Source organism: Chiloscyllium plagiosum, chromosome 6 (genome assembly GCF_004010195.1).
Source record: "Chiloscyllium plagiosum isolate BGI_BamShark_2017 chromosome 6, ASM401019v2, whole genome shotgun sequence".
In the NCBI taxonomy this organism is placed as follows: Eukaryota; Metazoa; Chordata; class Chondrichthyes; order Orectolobiformes; family Hemiscylliidae; genus Chiloscyllium; species Chiloscyllium plagiosum.
Window position 1 is genome coordinate 25,732,491 of NC_057715.1, and position 23,441 is coordinate 25,755,931.

Sequence of the window (23,441 nt, forward strand, 5' to 3'; positions counted from 1 at the left end):
GACCTTAGAGATCAGGCCAATGACTGCACATAATTGCAGTGAGCTACAATTTGGTGTGTCACACAAGATGATCTGTTCTGCAATATCATTCAAGGTTCATGAACATTTATAAAGAGAAAAGTTATGCTCTTGTCAGAAGTCTTCATCCTTCATCCAAACCGAAAGCCAGATGATAAAGCCATTGGTTTAATAAATTTTACCTAACAGAGGTTTAGGACAGGAGCATTGACAGTCAATGTACAAATAGGTTATAAATTTGGTTATAATGTAGGTGACTTAGAAGATAAAAAGTGATGAGATTCCATGTTCCCAAATCAATGGGTGCATGAAAAGGGTCTTTTGCCCCAATGCCAGATTTATCACAGCTTTGAAAACCTATACAACACTGGATAAAAATCCAAAATTATTTGGAAGTGAGGCTTACAGTATCATATTTAAATAAATTACAAACAAAAACAGAAATTGCAGAAGGGTCACAGGACCTGAAACATTAACTCATCTTTCTTTCCACAGATGCTGCCAGAGCTGCTGAATTTCTCTATCATTTCTACTATCGTTTTTGATTGCCAATGTAAGCTGTTCTTTTGATTTTATACTTAAATGCTGGCTTAACCAGAGATGCCCACAATGAATATTAAAAGAGTTTAAGATATTATAACAAAATAACTTGAGCAATTTTTAACAGCACATAGTTGTGACCTGCTAGCTGGGAATGAACTCAGAAGGACACAAAACTGTTAGTTCAACAATACATGGGACAATTTGTTTTAGGAGGCAATTTACTTGCAAGCTAGCAAAGGAAGAATGATGATAATGATCACACCCAACAAAGAGGATGTTATTCATTGAAACTCTAAGACTTAAAATAAGTTTGCAACAAACCACGTATCAGACTGGGGATGATGACTGATATACACAAGTCAGATATAAAGCATTATGTTAAGGACAAATTGTAGCCCAAGTGCAATCAGACCTGATAGTTTATACGTGCCTTCGCACAAATCATATAGTGCAAATATAGAGATATATCTCTTAATTTTATTCATTCCATATGATGTAAACCTAGACAATACTAATGATTGGATTTAGATAACTGCAAGCCTCTTAAATGGTATGTTAATTTATTGTGACCGAGTCTGAGAGTATAACTGCTTCTGTCATCTCATGTTTGGGGTCTCCAGTCTGTCATTTTTAGATATACTGGAGATCCATGCTGTAGCGAAGTAGTAAAAACCATTTTATCATTCTATTGATCTCTGTCTCATCACTCTTTGCATAGAAAGGTTAGAAGATAGCAAGGAGAAAGTGAGGTCTGCAGAGGCTGGAGATCAGAGATGGAAATGTGTTGCTGGAAAAGCGCAGCAGGTCAGGCAGCATCTAGGGAACAGGAGAATCGACGTTTCGGGCATTAGCCCTTCTTCCTGAAGAAGGGCTAATGCCCGAAACGTCGATTCTCCTGTTCCCTAGATGCTGCCTGACCTGCTGCGCTTTTCCAGCAACACATTTCCATCTTAGCAGATAGCAAGGACCATCAGAGTCCTGAAATGCCTGCAGAGTGAAGAAATACAAAGTTCTACCTGACTCCTTCAGTTTAGAAGCATGACAATTGACCTGACTGCTGCATACGAGATCCTGAATGGACTTGACAAGGTGGTAGTAGAAAAATGCTTTGTCTCGTAGGTTAGTCCAAAGTAGGTGGCACAGTTTTAAACATTAGGCATCCTCCTTTTCAGACAGAGAGGAGAAGCTTTTTTTTCTTCTCAGAGGATAGCACGATTTTGGAACCCTTTGCCTCAGAAGGCAGGGCTATTAATTGTTTTAAAATAGAGGAAGACTTGTTAGGCAAGGGAATTCAAGGTTAATGGGATAAATGGGAATATGGAAGGTGAAACATAAATAGATCAGGCATAATTTAACCGAATCGCAGAGAAAACTCAATGTGTCAAATTGTCTACTACGGTTTGTATCTTGTATGTCCATATGCATTACGATGGCTATGCACAGACCTTCCAGATTCAATTAAAGCTGGAAATGGGTCAGTTTGTTTTACTTAATGTATCTCTCATCCGACACCTACATATTTTTCTCATTCAAAAGTATCCCTGTGACAAACCTAACTTCCAAATATATTCATCAGAAAATTATATTAGGATCGGACATTGCTTTAAAATGCAGTCACTGTATGGTCTCTACTGTTTTAACAGTCATCACAACAACAGTATATTAAGCTAGGCAAAAAATATTTAAAAATCCCTACTTCTCTCTGTCATTATACCTGGTGGGGTTAATATCTGATGCATTGTTCTTTCTCTTCTGAAAGTGTAAAGGTATGTTAAGGAATGAAAATTATGGTGTGCTGGACTTGAACATCCTCTTCAAACTGAACAAGAGTTTAACAATTACAATACCTCTTCTGTGATTACCCATGGCATTTTGGGTAAAAAACTAAGCACAGCCTGTGAGAAAGGCTGGTGAGGGACATCATGCTCCAGCAGAAGAACTTCGGTTTCTGTTTCTTTATCCCCAGCATTTCCAAGACTTCTCACAAAGTGTCCCTGTCCAAATTCAAACACAACACAAATTTCTGGTTATTTTGTTGCCTTTTTCTCCTTTTTTCCCCCCTGGAGGTTCTCAAGATTTTGAGAGTAGCACCAACTACTCTCCACTATCTTCATCAACATGCTTTCTCGTCAAATAGGTTTTCAAAGGGGAGTTACTGAACAGATGCAGCAATGCTCACTTGAATTTTGCTTTCCTATCCGGGAATGGCAAAGTCAACCCTAGCACCCACATTGAGAATAGTGTGGACTGGAATCAATGGAAGATCATCTGATATCTGTGGCTGACCTGCATACACTGTTTCTCAAATTAATATTCTGAAGGTAAGAAATATCACACATCTATCTTAAATGACATTACATCTGAACATTTACTTTTACAATTAGGGTTTTACAGACCATATACATTAGGGTGGTCATTAAAAAGCTGAAATAAGGAATTGCACGTTTCATCAGAGGCAAAGCTTTACGCTTTCACACTGCATGGGGAACAAACCATTAAGCAATAGGAAAGATGATATGTAAAGTCCATCATTTATTTACAACCGTCACCAATTGCCAACCATAAGGTTGCAACTGCTAGTCATGTTATGCCATTGCACTCAAGCAAGAATGTACATTTCAAATCAGAGATGGCAGAATGGTTTTGGAGTAAAACAAACTAATCTTGAAAACTTGCCAATGCTAATAAAAATATGAGTTATCCCAACAAAGGACTACTACTCAAAATTACTTTAAATCACAAATAAAGCCAATTAGCTTGCTATTGTTCCCCTTGTAAACTGCTTCATAAGTGATTCAGAGGCCTCAATTTTGCTTGGAGCAGAATGGGGTGGATAACAAAGTTCACCTTTTCAATGGCACAAATCAGACAGCAGTGAGAATACACTTACACAATCCAACATGGGAATCCAAAAGCTGCTAAGCTATCTTGCTCTTGCACAGATTGCAATGTAACAGCATCTCAGCCATTGACATCCACGTAAGAGCATGAAATTAAGATACTCACCCTAGTAGACAGGAAAGAATTAGGGCAGTGCATGGAGGTGCATTATTTTAAGCAACCTAATAAGTCACAATTACTTTCACACTATCGCTCCAGAACTGGAGTATTTTATTCTAACAGTGTGGACTCTCAGTCTTTCAGATTTAGTTCATGCTGCAGATTTATTTGAAAAATGTTTTCCATACTGTCTCTTCAATCATTGCCTTGTAATCCCAACATTAATTCTTGTTTTATCTGTTTCCTCCATGTTATTTAAATCTAAATTGTCTTTTTTTTCTCCCCAGTGTAAACTCATGTGTCTCAGAGAGGATGCTTCAATCTGATGGCTTCTGAAATCTCACTATTTCTTGCCCCGCTCATGAATGCCAATTTCACTCAGGGGATGTAACATGTCAGTAGATAGTGGGCCTTCAGTCAACAGCACATAAAGATCAATGTGGGGCTTATATCCATATAGCAACAGTGCTCACTTCACTACAGACCATAAAATCCAGCTCAAAGAGTTTCTTTAATAAACCAATTAAAAGTGTAACAGTTTTTCTTTTTAAATGCAGCTGAATTGTAACAGCCATGTTTCCCAATAATCAGTTTCAAGTTTTTGAAACAAACTTGCAATAATTATAGTGCGATTATTCACCTTTTATTAAGACAGTTATCAGATATCACTAACTTTCAGTTAGTGCTAATAGCTTTAGTGTGCATGAAAATAAAAAATGAAAACAGACAACAGGATAGATCTTACTTAAAATGATGTGTGCCTGAATAATTTATTACAATATCCAAACTCAGATGAATGATATAAACTGCTCGATTTGCTTTTCAAGTTTTATATTATGGGTATTTTTGGTAGCAATCTTTCCCAGGCAAACAAAACACGCAAGCTGAATTGCTATACTTACATTAGGATATCGAGACGTTCTGGGCCAAGCATCAATTACAACAATTATTCTCTGGTTCTCAAGTGCAGAGGATTGTCGAGTTTCTATTCGAATCCTAGGAATCCTGCGGTCTGCTGGTGTGAACAAGTGTCTTGTTGACTTGAAATGTAGATAAAAATATACGCACTAGTAATACAGCTATGAAGTTTCAAATTAAGAATAATTTGTTACATTATTTAAAATGCAGGGATATCTCTTTTCAAATATGCGCTCACCTCCTTAATTTGTGACTTGGAAATCATGCCACAGTATGCCCGCCAGTTCCTTTTAATTATTCCTACTACTCTACCAGTTGGCTTTGAAAATGTTCTAGCTGTAACAGTCTTCAGCTTGAAGAGAAAACAAACATTTCTTAAAGAGCATGTTAACTTCCAGATCTACATTCTTGATCTGAACAATTTTAACAGTTGAATCAATTTTTAAAATTTTAAAATCTCTTCTCGCATAAGAATTTTTAATGCTGATGACCTCTTCCTTCAATTTAAATTTACAAAAGATTGTCACATATATTCTACTCGAGCCCCTAAAATAATATTCTGAAGCTATGTAGCAAAGGGGAAGGTCATTTAAATCTGATTTGAATAGAAGTCAATATCATTTGCAGAAACAATCACAGGCAATTGTTTTGCAGGTAATAATGTCAAATATACCCTGAAAATCAATTTCTCCAAAACCTTTGGCCACCTATTAAAGTTTGTATTTACAAAATCAGTCCTTTGACACGATAAGATGCATAGACTCATTGCTTCCTTCTCTCCATCTTGCCTAGAATCTTTATTGGACAACATGATGATTTTTGCAGTTCATACAATGATCACAATGATTTCTTTTACTTTGAAATACTGGAATGGAGGGTTTGGAGAAAAATGAATCGTATTGCTATGAAAAGTCTGTATAAAGAGAAGTTTTATTTCTGAATAATTATGAAAACATTATAGTAAATGCATGCAGCATTAAATCTCTTACAAGGCCTTCTCTTTCATCCTCTTCATCAGCTTCAACTTGCCCTTCATCTTGAAGTACAACAGCTGATGGTGCCACCCACATCTCTTTGGGGAGCAGTTCTACTGCCACTACATCTTCGTGTACAGCTCGATTGAGATTCTTGAGCCCCTGTATAAGAATCTGTAAAATCACAAAATTAAATCCAAATTTAATTTTTTTACATATCCAAATACCATAGCATCCATGTTTCTGTTCTCAAAGTACTTGAACATTAGAGCAGTACGCTTGCGAGTTCATTGGATATCTTTTTTTAAATCATTCAAATGATTGGTGTTTTCAAAAAATACATTTCCAGATAAGAGAGGTTATAATCTATCATATATTGTTTGCACAATCAAAGCAGAGGAAAGGCGAGGGGAGTACTTGAAGTATGAAGTACACTGACACTTTTAGATTGTCAAAACCAGTGGACTGAGAGGTCCAAAGGGATGAAACATGTTTATAACATTGGCGCACTACAACCTGCTATCAATTACCTCTCCCATCCCAGCAGAGTTCATCTTCTCCTCTCTACAGCAAAAGAAAATGTAAATGCACACAAGTTCAAAACCAATATTTGATTCCAACTATGTTTAAGGTGCGTGGAGGAGTTATGCATCATAAGGGAACAAGTGAGTGAATTTTTCCACAACAAAATTTGTCTTGCACTTAAAAGAAAACGTTTGGCAGTTCTGAAATTCTGTCACCGATTAAGTGCCCAACAGTGGAGAAATTCCAGAGGTAACATGAAATGTACAACTGATTTCTAGCCATGAGAGAAAAAAATAATATTGGCTAGTTAAGATGTGATTTACAAAATTCATAAAATAGGGTACTGTAGAGCTTAGACCATAATTCTCTGGCACCGAACATCAAATACTACTACACTTTACATACTAAGTCTTTCAACTCCACACAGAATACTTTTTACGTTATTTGAACTTCATTATTGAACTGATATAGAGTCTGGCAATTTGTACTGTTGATATAAGAAATGGACTAACGCCATTCAAAGTCATATGATGGAAAACCTCACACAGCTAGAGGCAACAGATTTCCATTGTTTAATGTAGACTTAAATAGAAAATAAGCGCAAGATTAGGCCATTCTGCCCTTTCAGCCTGGACTGCCATCCAATAAGAGCATAGCTGATCGTCCAACTCAGTAACCCCTGTTTTTGCTTCCTCCCCATACACTGAACACTATAGGCCTAAAAACTATATATATCTCCTTTTTGAAAACATTCACTGTTTTCGCCTCTACTGTTTTCTGTAGCAGAGAGTTCTATAGATCCAGCATTTTCTGGGTAAAGAAATTTCTCATTTCAAACCTAAATACCCTTATGTTGACATTGTGACCCTCAACTCCGGACAACCCAGTCAGTCATCGAGAACATCCTTGCTTCCAAGGTGCCAAGTTTGAAATGCTGGGAATCACCTATATCTCTCCTCTGCCAACACAATTTCCAATTGCAGGTTTTAGAAAAATGGAATGTCATTAAGGGAATCAAAGAACTGAGCAGAATTACATCTTTGTTCTCTCCTTCTTCTCCATGGATCCAGACTGTGGCTTCGAGATAGTTGTCCCTGTTAGCACGGAAGGTCCCTTGCAAGAAGTGATTAGACTTTAAACCTTGCTGTATTTTGGATAAAGGCAGATGTTCTCTGAAGATCAGCTTACCACTCTCAATGTCATTCTAGAGTGAACAAAATATTACTTTTGGTTACACAAAGCATGCTAGTTAACCATATTTAAACATGACAATTTTGAATTCATACATCTGAATAGACACTATATCTTAGATGATATTTCGACCCATTTTCTACAGCAATTGATAAAATCTGAATTAATATCCTTCATTCCAAAACTGCACAAAGTTCCCATCTATGACTGCTTTTTCCAAGTGTATTCCTCAAGTAAGTTTTAGATATATACATCCACAGGATTTAAATCTTGAATTTCTCAATGCAACATCAATGCTGGAGCACAATAACCAAAGGCTGCAGATCAAAAAAAACTATAAACATTTTTCAGGACAAGCAGAAGTGAGCAAACCTCCACCGTCCTCATATCCAAAAACAACATCTGAAGTCAAAAAAACGGATATTCGTAAATTTGGACATTATGAAGTTTACTTCATTAACAAAAGCTATTTTGATTAGAAAATTACCTGTTAAGGCTCTGAACTCAAATAAAATCATAGTCATGTTGGTCATTTGATTGTTTACGACACTTCAACATTTATATTTTAGCTTTGACGTTATTAAGTTTATACACTTAACGTAATATTTGCTGAACTGATTAAACGGTAAAAGCTGAATCTGCACTTAACAGTGCATCAATGTAAAACAGAGGATGTACAATAGGACATAATTAACACATCATGCCAGCTAAGGTATATGTTGTGCGAGACCTTGAAAAGGTCCTCAATTCAGTCAGTTACTTATGGTGATTGTAAAACTGACCTCATCAATGGAGTTTTTCTTTGTTTAATCTTGCGATACTTTACAACAACATTTCAAAACCTCTCTCCTCCCTCATACCCTTCCCCATAAAGGAAAGTTTCAGAACTTACAGCTGTATCTGAAACACAAGCCAGGCGATCAACTAGTTCAGGATTCCCAACTAAACTCTTGACATATTCATCACCTAAAAGCAAGGAAGGACAGAAGTGGAGTGATCACAATTGAACAATGCAAAATTATAAACAATTCCAAAATGTGGAAACAGAAAACAGTCAGAATGTGAATTAAAATATCTAAACATATCAGGTGGTAAAGTTGCTGCCTGATGAAGTATTCACATTTCAAGCACGAATATTTCATAATTAACAAAAACATAATTTCACATTCATAAAAATGATTGTTATTTCATTACTAACTCTCATGTTTTAGTAATTAGAATCGTGAAAAATATTACTGGCTTTAGGAGATACTAAAATGGGATCTAAACTAGTTGGCTTTGCTCGAAAGGTTACTGTTTAAAGTTGCCACATTTATCCTTGCTAATTCTAGATGGAGGAAGGGGAAAAAATTGTGGTTCCTTTTGTAAGGTATTTTCAGTGTTGGAGCTGATTTCCACGAATTCTTGGAGCAATAATTACTGTTTTATAAACTGTTACATTGTTTGAAACTTTGGAAGAGAACAAGACAATAGCACTTTGAATAAAGGAGGAAGAGAGAGGGGGCAGATACTATGTAAATGGTGAAAAAATGATCAGTGAACCTGCACAGCTGTCTAACCAGGCAGTGAACTTTCACAGTTGCTTGCCTCTACTGTTTGTTTCAAGTATCACTGGACATCGGAGTTCATACTAAGAAACAGAAACAAAGTGAAATTCACAGCTGACCTTGGAGAAACCTGTGTGGGAAACAACTAAGTCTCTGGTTTTTTTTAAAAATGTTCAACCCAACTTTGTTTTGTAAAGCTACAACAGCAAGTAGAGTGGGTTTTTTGATGATATGTTTTATTGAGATCTGTCTCTTGATTAAGCTTTAACAATATAAAATATAGGTTCCAACTTATCTTAGAGAAGTGTTTCTAGAGCAGTAAGATTGCTATTTTCTGGGTTGTAGATTATTAAAGTGCAAAGATGGACTTTAGTAGAGTAACGTGCTCTTCCTGTTGGATGTGGGAGATTAGAGAGAATTGTAACTTTCCTGATGAGTTTGTCTGCAGGAAGTGTGTTTAGTTGTGAATCCTATCACATTGCATGGATAGGTTGGAGCGGCCATTGGAGGGAATGAGGAATTTACAGGAGCTGGGGTGGTGAATGGATGGAGGCTTCAAGAAGGTAGAAAAACTGCAGTCAGGTAGATGGGTTACCTCTAGAAACTTGGGGGGGGGGGGCGTAGGCAGATAGCGCAGGAGTCTCCTGTGACTATCCCTATCTCAAACAAGTATGTTGTTTTGGAAAATGTACAGGGCGATGGTCTATTAGGGGAACATAGCACGGACAGCCAGGTGTTTGGTACAGAGACTGGCTCTAACATAATGAGGGGTACGTCAGAGATCTATTGTGAAAGGCAACTGTCTGGTCAGAGGCACAGACAGACATTTCTGTGGCTGACAAAGAGACATCAAAATGGTGTGTGTTGTGTCCCTGGAGCCAGGACCAAGGATATGTTGGAAAGGATGCAGAATATTCTCTAATGGGAGAGGGACCAGGAGGTCATTGTATACATTGGAACTAAGGACAAAGGAAGAGAAAAGAATGATGTCCTGAGGAGAGAACATAAGAAATTAGGCAGGAGTTTCAAAAGTAGGTCCTCGAGGACAGCAATGTCTGGAATGCTTCCAGAGCTCGTGAGAGAAGGAATAGGAGGATAGTGCAGATAAATGCGTGGCTGAGGAGCTGGTGCAAGGGAGAGGGATTGATTTTTTTGGATCATTGGAATCTCTTCTGGAGTAGAAGTGACCTGGGACTGGTTGCACCTGAACTGGAAGGGGACTAATATAGTGGCAGAGTTTGGGGGGGTGATCAATTCAGCTACATTTCTTTCAATGCAAGAGGCCTAACAGGGAAGTTAGGTGAACTCAGGGCATGGTTGAGAACATTGGACTTGGATATCATACTGATTACAGAGATGTGGCTCAGGGATGGACAGGACTGGCAGCTTAATGTTCCAAGGTATAGATGCTGTAGGAATGCTGGGGACCGCAAGGCAGAATGGCGAACAGCGTTTTTGATTAAGAATAATGTTACAGCTGTAAATAGGGAGGATATTCCAGGCAGAACGTCCAAGGAAGGGTTGATCACCTTATTGGGATTGTACTATAGACACCCCCCAACCGTCAGCAGGAAACTGTGAAGCAAATTTGTAAGAGTGTAGAGTAGTAGTGTTAGGGGATTTTAACTTTCCAAACATAGACTGGCACTGCCATAGTATTAAGGGCTTGGATAGAGAGGAATTTGTTAAGTACACACAAGAACATTTTCTGATTCAGTATGTGGATGTTCCTACTAGAGAACTTGACCTACTCTTGGGAAATAAGGCAGGGTAGGTGACGGAGGTGTCAGTGGGGGAGCACTTTGGGGGAGAGCGACAATAATTCTATTAATTTTAAAATACTGATAGAAAAGGATAGATCAGATCTAAATGTCAAAGTTCTAAATTGGTGGAAGGCCAATTTTGACAGTATTAGGCAAGAACTTTGAAGCGTTGATTGGGGGCAAATATTCACAGGTAAAGGGATGGCTGGAAAGTGGGAAGCCTTCAAAAATGAGAATCCAGAGACCGTATGTTCCTGTTAGGGTGAAAGGTAAGGCTGGTAGGTATATGAAACGCTAGATGACTGAAGAAATTGTGATTTTGGTCAAAAAGAAAGAAGCATATGTCAGGTATAGATAGCAGGGATTGGGTACATCCGGAAAAGAGTTTAAAGGCAGGAGAAATATACTTATGAGGGAAATCAGGAGTTCATAAAGGGGACATGAGATAGCTTTGGCAAATAGGGTTGAGGAGGAACCAAAGGGATTCTACAAATACACTAAGGACAAAAGAGTAACTAAAGAGAGAATAGGGCCCCTTACAAATCAGCAAGGCTGCCTATATGTGATACTGCAGGAGATGGGAAAAGTACTATGAGTATTTTGCATCAGTGTTTACTGTGGAGAAGCATATGGAGGAAATAGAATGTGTGGAAATAAACAGCGGCATCTTAAAAAATGTCCATATTACAGAGGTGGTGATGCTGGAAGCCTTAAAACAGAAAGATAGATAAATTACTGTCATCTGATCAAGGGTACCCTAAACCTCTGTGGAAGGCTAGGGAAATTATTGCTGGGCTGCTGAGACATTTGCATCATCTATAGCCACAGATGAGGTGCCAAAAGACTGGAGCTTGGAAAACACGGCACCACTATCTAAGAAAGGTGGTAAGGATAAGCAAGGGAACTATAGACCATTGCCCCGAGTCGTGGTGGGCAATTTGTTGGAGGGGATCCTGACAGACAGGATTTGCATGTATTTGGAAAGGCAAGGACTCATTAGGGATAGTCAACATGGTTTTGTGTATGGGAAATCATGTCTCACTAACTTGACTGAGTTTTTTAAGTAGCAAAAAAGATTAAGGAAGGCAGAGAGGTTGGTGTAATATATATGGACTTCAATAAGTAGTTTGACAAGGTTCTGCATGGTAGACTGGTTAACAAGGTTAGATCACATGGAATACAGGGAGAACTAGCCATTTGAATACAGAATTTGCTTACAGATAGGAGACAGAGGATGGTGGTCGAGGGTGCTTTATCGAATGGAGGCCTGTGACCAGTGGTGTGCCGCAAAGATCAATGCTGGGTCCACTGTTTTTTTGCCACTTATAGAAATGACTTGAATGTGAATATAGGAGGTACAATTGCTAAGTTTGCAGATGACACCAAAATTGGAGATGCAGTAGTTAGTGAAGGTTACCTCAGAGAACAATGGGACCGAAGAATGGCTGATGGAATTTATTTTAAATAAATGTGAGGTGCTGCATTTTGGAATGGCAAATCAGAGCAGGACTTATACACTTAATGGCAAGGCCCTGGGAGTATTGCTAAAGAAAGAGTGCAGATTCAAAGTTCCTTGAAAGTAGAGTCAGAGATAGATAGGATAATGAAGGCAGTGTTTGGTATGCTTGCCGTTATACTCAATGCACTGAGATCATGGTTGGAGGTAATGTTGCAGCTGTACAAGACATTGTTTAGGCCACTTTTGAAATACTGCATTCAATTCTGGTCTCCTGGTACAAGGATGGTGTTGTGAAACTTGGAAGGGTTCAGAAAAGATTTACAAGGAGTTGCCAGGGTTGGAGCTATCGGGAAGAGGTTGAATAGACTGAGGCTATGGGGTGGTCTTATAAATGTTTATAAAATCATGAGGGGTTTGGATAGGGTGAATAGCCAAGGTCTTTTTCCTAGGGTAAGGGTGTCCAAAATTAGAGGTCATAGATTTATGACGAGAGGGACAAGATTTAAAAGGAACATAAAGGGCAACTTTTTCACAGAGAGTGGTGCCTGTATAAAATGAGCTGACAGAGGAAGTGGTGGAGGTTAGTACAATAACAACATTTACAAGACAACTGGATGAGTACACGAATAGGAAGGGTTTAAGAGGGATATGGGCCACAAGCTGACAAAAAGGCTTAGATTAATTTAAGTTGATATGGATGAGTTGGACCGAAGGGTCTGTTTCCATGCTGTACATCTGTATGTACATCTGGCACTGTTGAAATATTGCATGCAATTCTGGTCCCCTTCCTGTCAGAAGGATGTTGTGGAACTTGAAAGGGTTCACAAAACATTTAAAAGGATGTTGCCAGGTTTGGAGGATTTGAGCTATATGGAGAGACTGAATAAGCTGGGGCTGTTTTCCCTGGAGATTCAGAGGCTGAGGGGTGACCTTATAGAGGTTTATAAAATCATGAGGTGCATGGATAGGATAAATAAACAAGGTCTTTTCCCTGGGTTGGGAGAGCCCAGACCTGGAGGACAAAGGTTGAGGGTGAGAGGGGAAAGATATAAAAAGGACCTAAGGGACAACTTTATCACACAGAGGGTGGTGTGTGCATGGAACAAGCTGCCAGAAGAAGTGGTGGAGGTCAGTACAATTACAGCATTTAAAAGGTATCTGGATGGGTATTTGAATAGGAAGGGCTTAAGAGGGATATGGACCAAGTACTGGCAAATGGGACTAGATTAGGTTAGGATATCTGGTTGGCATGAATGAGTTGAAACGAAGGCCTGTTTCCGTGCTGTACATTTCTATGACTCTATGTGACTGTATCTTGCTTAGTTTCTGTCAACACTGGTCCCTGCAAAAAGTCCCCAAGGAATATTTGTTTAATTCTTGTAATTGAGATTCAATTCTCCAAATATTCAACAAGTCAGCAATGAGCACTCAAACCTCCACCCTGCAGCTTTTGCAGGCACAATCCTTCTGACTGAAAACATAGTTCACAAACCAGTTCAAATTCTGGCCTCTCTTCGTGAGACTGGTTGACTCCTTACAAAGTTCCAGTTACTATTCAACATAATTGAACATATGCTTGAACATAAGGCCATTCTGGAGTCAAAGCATCTTCACAGCACTTTTTAAACAAGAACCAATCTGCATTTAACTTTCAGGCCTGGCCTCATGGACATATAGCAGCTTGTTTGTTTTCTTTTTGTATATAAAGCAATTTGCAGCTCACAGTCCAAAGGCCATCTTCTCAGTTCACAATACAAACCAAAAATGATAAAAAGAATAAAACTAAATAAAATTTAAAAATGAAAAATCCATGATGGTACTAACATGAAAGAAACTGCAATCCATTTCCAGGCTAAAATGGTGAGTGGCTCGGAAAGGAAATTACAAGTAGTGGTGTTCCCATGCATCTGTTGCCTTGGCTTCTGGATAGGAGTGGCCATCAGTTTTGGCGATGCTGTCAAAGGAATCTTAGTGAATTTCTGCAGTCATCTTGTAGATGGTATACACTCTGCTATGAGCATTAGTGGTAGCAGAAGTGAATGTGGATGCAGTGCCAATCAAGCTGGCTACTTTGTCCTGGACGATGTCAAGCTGGAGTGCCGTTGGGAGTTGCACTCATCCAGGTAAGTGGGAAAGCATTTCATCACACTCCTGACTTGTGCCTTGCAGATGACGGACAGGCTTTGGAGAGACAGGATGTGATCTACTAGCTGCAGAATTCAGAGTCTCTCCCGTAGTCACTGTACTTGTATCGCTAGTCTAGTTCAGTTTCTAGTCAATCTGATCTAATCTCAAGGACGCTGATTCTGCCAGATTCAGTGATGGTAACGCCATTGAATGTTAAGAGGTAATGGGTGTAATGTGTCTTGTTGGAAGTAGTCATTGCCAGCCACTTGTAGGCTGTAAAGGTAAATTAAAATTTGTCAGCCCATGCCTGCAAATTACCGAGATCTTGCTGTATTGGACTTGGACTGCTTTAACTGAGGAGTCATGAATAATGCTGGACATTGTTTTCAAGTGAACACATCTCCCTATTTCTGCCCATATGATGGAAGGTCATTGATGAGCATCTGAAATTGGTTGTGCCCAGTATAGTCACCAGGTCAACATCTGAAAATATGTCAGAGTCATACAGCTTGGAAACAGCTGGAGCGGAGATGAGTGACCATCAACAACCATAACCAAGTTTCTTTGTGCCAAGTATGATTCCAACCAGTGGAGTTTCACTATGGCTCCTTAGTGACACATTTTATCAAACACTGGCTTAATGTTAAGCAGAGTCAGTCTCACTTTATCTCTGGAGTTCAGCTGTTTAGTTCATGTCTGTACAAAAGACTACAATGAAGTCAGAAGTTGAGTGACCCTGGCAGAATTCTGGATCAGTGGTGCTGGAAGAGGACAGCAATTCAGCCAGCATCCAAGGAGCTTCGAAATGGACGTTTCGGGCAAAACCCAACAAAGCATTACTAATCAGGTTATTGTGAAGCAAGTGCTGCTTGATTGCACTGCTGTTGATTCCTCCATCACTCTATTGATGATCAAGAGTAGACTGATGGGGGCAGGAACCATTTGGTTTGGATTTGTCCTGCTTTGCATGCACAGGACATTGCTGAATCAAGATGGTTTATCCACTTATCACTTCTGATTGAAAACTGCTGCAAATACTTAGCCTGATCTTTTGCAATAACACTAATCATTCACAATGAGGATGTTTGAGGAACCTCCAGTGAACTGTCCAATACCATTTACAAGTGAATAGAGAGACTGAAGAGCTTAAACCTTATCTGTTGCTGATGAAATTGTTTGGAGCTGTCCAACATTTGCTGTTTGGCACACAACAGTCCAATATTGTAGCCTCATCAAGTTTATTAACAGTTCCTCCTATAGTGGATCCTCTGATTATTGAGTCAAGGTGCTTGCCTTCTGGGATTTTGCTGGGTTTTTGCTCAGTAGACTTGAGGCCGCATGTGAAGGTTGTATCATGGCTGTCTGGTGGCGTGTTTTTAGGTGACCATGACAACCTTTCCTGCTGGATTCTGTCTCTGGGGCTGGTCATCATGGCTGAATGTGGGATTTTGGCCTTGCACTCCTTGTCTGGCTGCCACAATGTCAGTTGTGCCTGCTAACACTGACATTTTTGTCTGCCTCACGCGTAATGGTGGCCTGAGGTTCCTGCAACGGATCATGGCTCATTACTGGTGGAGCAGTGAAGGGAAGATGCTGGTTCTTGTCCAGCTTGGAGATATAGGATAATGGGTGCTTTGCTCTGGAGTATGATAGATCTCCTTTACTCTACTGCTGCCTGTGGGGAGTAGCGGGGTTGGGGGGGAATTGCTGTTCTAGTTTCTGGTTAGTTTGGGACTGCAGACTTCAATTGCAGCCAGCACCCTGTAGACTCCAGGTATGTGTAAGGCACATTGTGGCTATTGAGTCTAGTTGTTGCTGACATCCAAAGGTCCTCTCCATTGTGCCTGAATGGGTACTGGGGACAATGGAGGAATACACCACCCCTCAGGAGAATGCTCTCGGGAGTGGCTGTGGGCTATCAGTGGGCAGTGACTCCACAAGGCAGTCTACGGCTGATTGGTGAGGGGTGCTTGCTGCAAACCTTGGACAACAGTTCAGGGTAAAGACAGACCACAAATCAGAAAGCTGACAATGGATTCATGTCTAAGAGTGAGAGTTGCACCTAATTATTGGATCAGGCATTGAAAATCAACAACATTAAAACCATGCTTATGATGTTAAATGTGATTTCTGTCCTAATAATTTCTTGAATTTAAAGCAAAACAATGTTACTAAGGACAATAGGAGACTCCCTGTACTGTAGCAGTTCATGTTCGTATGCAACAGGACCTAAATATTCAGGCATGGAATGATAAACTGCAAAGCCACATTTGTGCCATACATTGTGCCAGGCAATGACAATCTCCTCTGACAAGCAAACACCTAACCACTGCCCTTGATATTTAGCCACATGAGTATTGGCCCTAGTAAAGCAGAGTAGTGGATAAAAATTCTTTGGTAAGTAAACCACCTCCTGACTCTCTAGAGCCTATCCACTATCTACAAGGCTGATTGCAATGGAATGCTCTCCACTAGCCTGGATGAGTGCAGTTTCAACATACACAAGATGCAGGACACCAACTGCTTAATGGCATTCACCACCTTCAGTATTCACTTCTTCTAACAATAATGGACAGTAGCAGCAGCATGTACCATCTTTAACGTCCACTGTTACAACTCATGCAGATTCCTTTAATAGTTTCTTCCAAACACAAAACTTCTATTTCTAAGTCATGGATAGCAAGTGCTTGAAAACACCACCACCTACAAGTTCTACTTCAAACCTCAAATCACCTAAACCTGAAATTATATTGCTATTGCTTCACTGCAGCTAGGACTCATTTCTTAACAACATTGTGGGTGTCCCTACACCACTGTATCTATAACAATTTAATGTGGAGGCTCATCGCCACCTTCTCAAGGAAATTAAGCGAGGGCAGTAAATGATAGACTAATCTGTGATGATCACATTCCATGAAAGAACAAGTATTTTCAAAAAGTGAATACTCTCACTGAACCAACACAACAACATCAAGAGAAATTAACTAGTAAACCAATATGGCTGTCACATACTGATGTCTGGAATTTGTCCAGGTACTTGCTCTTCTTAGTCCATTTCACAGACACCCTACTGGAGATGCCTGTTCTAGTGAGCAAAAATCTCAGTTTTCAAGCAGCATATATTGAATAATACTCCAGTAGGTCCTGCATACAAGTTTCTATCAGCTAAAGAGATGCTAATTCTGCAAATCCCATACTTACATGTAAATGCTACCAGGCCATCTTCCACAGCACGCTCTTTGTTTTTTCTGTCATTTGTTATCAAGACAACCTGAAGTTGCAGGGTGTTATTATGTGATTTTTTGAGATGTTCGTTATACCACTTCACTGCTATCCGTATTGCTCGGTCATTCCTGTCATTTGCACTTTCACCTTGTTCTTGCTCTATGTAGGTATCTCTGAAGAGGCAACACATACCAGGTGTTTATGGACATTATTCAAAGTGGATTAATCCTGAATTTTCAATATTCTTAACAGCTATATCTGTCTTTTGTCAAAATAATGAAACAGCTTTGAAATTCCTGATTATACCACTGAATAGATGAGGAGAAAATAATGTAAGTTGGAGAAGACAGTCATTATGGTCACCTATTTTGTTATATGTGACAGTCTCACATTTCTTCATAAGCGCATACCATCCATTTGTTTGCAGTATGGTGGCTCAGTGGTTAGCACCGCAGCCTCAGCGCCAGAGATCCAAGTTAGATTCCAGCCTTGGGTGACTGTCTGTGCAGAGTTTGCACATTCTCCCCAGGACTATGTGGGTTTCCTCCAGGTGCACTGGTTTCCTCACACAATCCATGCCAAATTGCCCATAGTGTTAGGTCAGAGGGAAATGGGTCTGGGTGGGTTACTCTTCGGAGGATCAGTGTGGACTTGTTGGACTAAAGGATCTGTCCCTACACTGTAGGTAATCTAATCTAAAAAGACATGCATTAGCAATATACAATGGCTCTCATTCTCACAATTAAAGGCAATTTTAACAGTTGCACTATTGCCATTTGCTGAGATTAGTTATATCCGGAGCAAATGGGAGCAGCCTCAGTATATTATCAGCAATCCATTGAGAACAGAGAGTGGGGCTGCATCTCAGCACTGACGAGAAGAAGAATAGATAAAAAGTTCTCTCTTTTATTCAGGAAAAAATGTAATACAATGTGTGTGATCTATATTTAGAAATAGCATATATTTCAGAGTTTGGCTTTTGAACTACTGGCATGAGGGTTTGGGGTATATGAGAGGGTTTAACGATTAGGTTGGCAGTATTGCTGGTGCGAGACATAATCTCTGAAGTAAAAATGGGAATTTGTTTGTTTTGATTAGATTAGATTCCCTACAGTATGGAAACAGGCCCTTCGGCCCAACAAGTCCACACCGATCCTCTGAAGATTGACCCATGCCCCTACCCGATATTCACCCCTGAACACTATGGGAAATTCAGCATGGCCAATTCACCTGACCTGCACATCTTTGGATTGTGGGAGGAAACTGGAGCACCCAGAGGAAACCCACGCAGACACAGGCAGATGTACAATCTACACACAGTCGCCCGAGGCTGGAATCGAACCCGGGTCCCTGGTGCTGTGAAGCAGCAGTGCTAACTACTGAGCTACTGTGCTGTCCCCTGGGAGAGTTTTATGAACAGACAAAATAAACATTTAAGAGTATTAGCCAGCTTTCTGTTAATAGAATCAGAAATTGATTTGTTCATTAGGTTCGCAGAAGTCCTGTTAGGAGTTGGCTGTAAAAACATAGATCTTGTTGAAGGAAGGAAATAATTTAGAACTGTTAGGAAATAAGGATACTGGAGACATAAAATCATAGAATCTTTACAGTTCAGAAAGAGACTATTCAGCCCATGGAGTCTGCATCAACCCTCTGAACGGCAAATCACCCAGCCCAAATCTCCACTATCCTTTCCCTGCATTTAGCATGGATATTCCACCTAGCCTGTACATCCATAGAAAACACAGGTCAGTTTAACATGGCAAATCCACCTAAGCTCAAATCTTTGGAGCGTGGGAGGAAACAGAAGCAGGCAGCAGAAACCCATGCAGACAAAAGGATAATTTGCAAACTCTACACGTCACCCAAGCCTGGAAACGTTTCCAAATCCCCAGCACAGTAAGGCAGCAGTGCTAACCACTGAACTACCGTGCTGCTTAAGGGGAAATGTAAATATAAGCCTAGTTATGCGAATAATCAAAGAAGAAGCTAGCAAACTCTCAAGACCAGAAATTGAAAGAAACAAGCAAATAGATGTGACAGAGAAGGGAGTCATCTTGGGTGTTTGGAATATTGCAAAGTGATGGTGTTGGCATAGATGGGATTGCATTTTTACTAGGTGTTTCGCAATTTTTCAATTTTTTAAATATGAAAATAGATTGGTTAATTCTATTTTACCTTTTCTTTTGCATTATAAGCTTCTGTTTTATTATGAGAATCAGATCTGCCACATGGTTTGGTATGTTTCAATAAAAAAAAATGTAATCTATGAAGCCAGAATTCAGTCTGGGATCTGGCTTGTCCAGTAGTAACATCAGCTGGAATTATAACAAAAGACAGAAAGATATTTGACTTGTAATAGTTATTTATCAACTTCTGAACCAGAAAAATACTGTAATTTTCATCTAAAATAAATTTCTGATTTCAATAGCATTGAACAGTTTACTCAAGAAGACCACCTTCATTGTCAACAGTACTTCACCCTCTCAAATTATGAAGCAATCATCACATGAAATCAGTCAGATAAGAGACAGAAGGAACATCACACAATCCCATGTTTTCTGAATAAGATTAAATACCAAACATGTTTCATCTTTTCTTACTTGTGATGTTCGTTTGTGAAAGTGTAAAAATGCTTTTCAGGATTGTTAATTACGTCCTTAATTCTTTTGTATACAGGAGCACTTCGATGTCTGACTTCTTGCAGCACCGTCTGCAGGATCACCACATTCTGGATCGCAGGATTCTCAAGAATATCAATCTAATAAGAAAAAGAAAAAGTGTGTTTTGGACCCAAAAGAATGACAATCACGAAACGATTTTAAATCTCCATGTTCGCATGCACCATGCGCAATATTTTGTCTCTTTTCAGGAATCACATGTATTCACTGAATTTAAGTGCAGAACCATTTACAATATATAACAGGAAAACAGATGGCACCAATGTCGCAGCAGGATGCAAACTAATAAGCAGTGATTCAGTTTGTTGAACTCTCACTTTTTGAATCAGAGGAATGGGACTTCAAGTCTCACTCCATAGATTTAAGCAGATCTCGAACATTGTGTAATGCTGCTTTGTCAGAAATGCTGCCTTATGGGTGACATGCAAAGCTGGGTTCTTCCTATCCTCTCAAGATGAATAGGAGGTTGTAGATGTCGACCAGTTTGAAAGGTTTGTGTTATAAAGAAACGCTGAATTGACTAGGACTTTTTTCACTGGAGCGTGGAAGGTTAAGACGCAACCTTATAGAACTTTATAAAGTAATAAAGGGTATCAATAGTGTTAATGATATTTGTCTTTTCCCTAGGATTTCAAGACTAGCGGACACTTTTTTTTTTAAGCGCGAGGCGAGAGATTTTAAAAAAAGACATGAGGGGCAAATTACTTTTCAGAGGGTGGTTCACGTGTGGAATGAATTTCCTGAGGGTACATCCTGTACAACCTCAACATGACATGAGACATTTGTTTCTCCCACAGGGGAGTCACTGAGATACCAAGTTTTCTCATTCAACCTCACCTTCTAATTTAATGCTATTTTTCCAGGTTATTGCAATATCCCTTAATTTTTTTTATCTTAAACATACTCAATGGTTAAGAGTCCATTCCTTTGGGAACAAGGATTTCAAAGACTCAACAGTCTAATTACTCCAATCATGGTCTTAAAAGACCGACTTATTATTCTGAGACTTATTGTGCATCCCAGCAACTCTCGCCTGCAGCCAGAGGTAACATTCTTGTTTTTGCATCCATCTAGGACAGTGTATGTTCCACTTTAATCACCTTTCATTCTTCCGAACTAGAAACGTCTGGAAACTTCTTTCTAACACAGTATGAATGTACCTACACTCAAATGAATTGCATTAGTTCAAGAAAGTAGCTCACCACCACGTTCTCAATGGGGAAACAAGAGATAGGGGATTAATGTTGGTTGTGCCCACATCCTATGAATTAATTCTTAATAGAAATACACAAAGGAGCTGAAACAGTTGACCTTGACTGGGTTTTGCAGACTGAAACATTCCAAGCTCCAGGATTACATGCTGAAGGACTCACTAAAGCTTGGGGCAGCTGCCGCCAAGGTGCATGAGGTAAAGAGCACTGTCCGAGGTCCTTGTGCTGAAGGTAAATGGGGTTCCATTCAATTATCAGATACTCTTAGTGCCTCAAATACATGTAAATATTGTTTTACTTACATAAGAGATTCTTTGGTTTGTTTGGATAGAGTAAAACTCCAACATTTGTTTGTTACCTAGATATTTTACTGAACAGAAGCAAACTGCACTTATGACAACAAAGTTAAAATATCACAACACTAGATTATAGTCCAACAGGTTTATTTGGAAGCACTGCTCCTTCACTGCTCCTTCATAATGGGCAAAATCATTAGACACAGAATTTATAGCAAAAGATTACAGTGTCATGCAAGTAAAATGATATATTTAACAAACCCTGATTGTCTTTTAGACTGGGTTACAGGTCCTGTTCGTTAATAGCAAAGACAAAAGACTTAACAACAATCGATGTTTGTTAAATATATCATTTTACTTGCACGACACTGTAATCTTTTGCTATAAATTGTGTCTTATGGTCCAACTCCACAACCACCGGGATCCAAAACCGGCTCCTCCACATCATATAGACACAAAGACATTGTTCATGTATAAAATATATTTTTGAAATAAAATACGAAGGAGCTGAAACCTGTGTACGACCCACGGTGCTGACAAGGAATGCATACAAGAGTGAAACTGCAGCTCAGAGAGAAGCATGCCACTGGGCGAAAACAGTTTAATTACATCCAACTTTGCGATTTTCAATTTGAAATGATCGGTGCTGCAGGCTTTTCGTATCCTGAAGTGTTTAAATGAGGTGCGAATTTTATCGCAGCGTTTATAAATTTGCTGAACAAAGAGTATTCCCCCGCCCCAACCAGGGACGGAAAGGGGGGAGGTAGGGAATATCCTTTTTTTAAAAAAAGCGCCGGGGGTGCTGTAAATCAGAAACAAATAACTCTAACCCCCACCCCCCAAAGAAGTTTCTGGAAAAGCTCAGCGGTATCTGTGGAGAGAAGTCAAGAGATGATGCTTTTTTTTCAAGAGAGCCTCCTTCAGGATGTCCTTACCTGGTGAAGTACCACGTTGGTGTCGGGCAGGAGGTAGTGCGGCTGTGGGCACAGCTGGCTGTCGGTGTGGGGGTCGTCGGTGAGGCCCCCGGGGCCCTGTCCCTGTCCCGGGGAGGGGGTGGGGGTGGCACAGCCGCCCCGCGAGCCGCACTCCTCACACGGGGCCCAGCCGCACAAGATGTCGTCCCGCAGGTAATGCTCCCGCACCACCTTCAGCACCCCGCCCGACCGCGTCTTCTTGATGAAACTCTTAGACTTCAGCATCCTTCGGGGGCTGGGCGAGTGAACGCGTCGTTTTTCACACTTTCTAACTTTTTGGGTTAAATAAAATCGTACAGCCCGCCGCCACCGGCACCGTCATCAACCGGGGCTCCCCTCCACCTGATGGCCGACCGAAACATTGACTCTGACTCCGACTCCCACTCCCCTCCCCTCCCCTGCACATGAAGGAATTCAATTCCACTCTAAAAACCTGACTCCAGACCTGGTACACTACAGAAGGCTCGAGCACACACACAAATAAAACAAATGGCTGGAAAATCTATGGAGAGAGAGACCGAACCCAAGGTTGCAGGGTCCAGTGGCCCTTTTTCAGAAATGACTCGTCAGCCTTGGTCACCTTATCTCGTCTTCAACATATAATTTCAGTTGCATCACACTGTGAACTTTTACTATAAATTCTGTGTCTAACGATCTTATTCTCCACAACCACCTGATGAAGGAGTAGCGCTCCGAAAGCTAGTGCTTCCGAATAAACCTGTTGGACTATAACCTGGTGGTGTGATTTTCAAATATCTCCACAAGACTCTGTCCCTTTTTCCTTTCTAAATGGTCACCATGCAAATTTTTCTGTTGAGGTTTAAGTCCATGAAGAAGTCATACGAGACAAAAAAATCCGTTTCTCTGTTCTGATTTCTCTGCACAGATGGTGCCAGACTGTTGAGTTGCTCCAGCATTTTATGTTTCTTTTAAATTTAAGTCCATACACATTGTCTGAAATAACATATTGTGTGTTTCTTGCTCCTTTC

General features: G+C 39.9%; 1 protein-coding gene across 2 annotated transcripts in view; it reads right to left on the reverse strand.

Annotated features, from left to right (window-relative positions):
* The window catches only part of dis3 (DIS3 exosome endoribonuclease and 3'-5' exoribonuclease), a 46,955-nt gene extending 24,137 nt beyond the window's left edge, over nt 1–22,818 (reverse strand). The window contains exons 1-9 of one of the 2 annotated variants that reach the window (XM_043691366.1): nt 22,414–22,818; nt 19,894–20,051; nt 17,267–17,463; nt 8,062–8,135; nt 7,015–7,182; nt 5,469–5,627; nt 4,718–4,831; nt 4,464–4,601; nt 2,409–2,555 (exon numbers count right to left, since the gene is read on the reverse strand). In XM_043691366.1, coding sequence (XP_043547301.1) covers nt 2,409–2,555; nt 4,464–4,601; nt 4,718–4,831; nt 5,469–5,627; nt 7,015–7,182; nt 8,062–8,135; nt 17,267–17,463; nt 19,894–20,051; nt 22,414–22,677 — 1,419 coding nt within the window. In that variant the 5' untranslated portion in view covers nt 22,678–22,818. Of the gene's footprint in view, nt 1–2,408; nt 2,556–4,463; nt 4,602–4,717; nt 4,832–5,468; nt 5,628–7,014; nt 7,183–8,061; nt 8,136–17,266; nt 17,464–19,468; nt 19,609–19,893; nt 20,052–22,413 lie in introns of those variants that run through there. The other variant, XM_043691367.1, reaches the window with a different exon arrangement.
* Between the last annotated feature and the right edge of the window lie 623 nt (nt 22,819–23,441).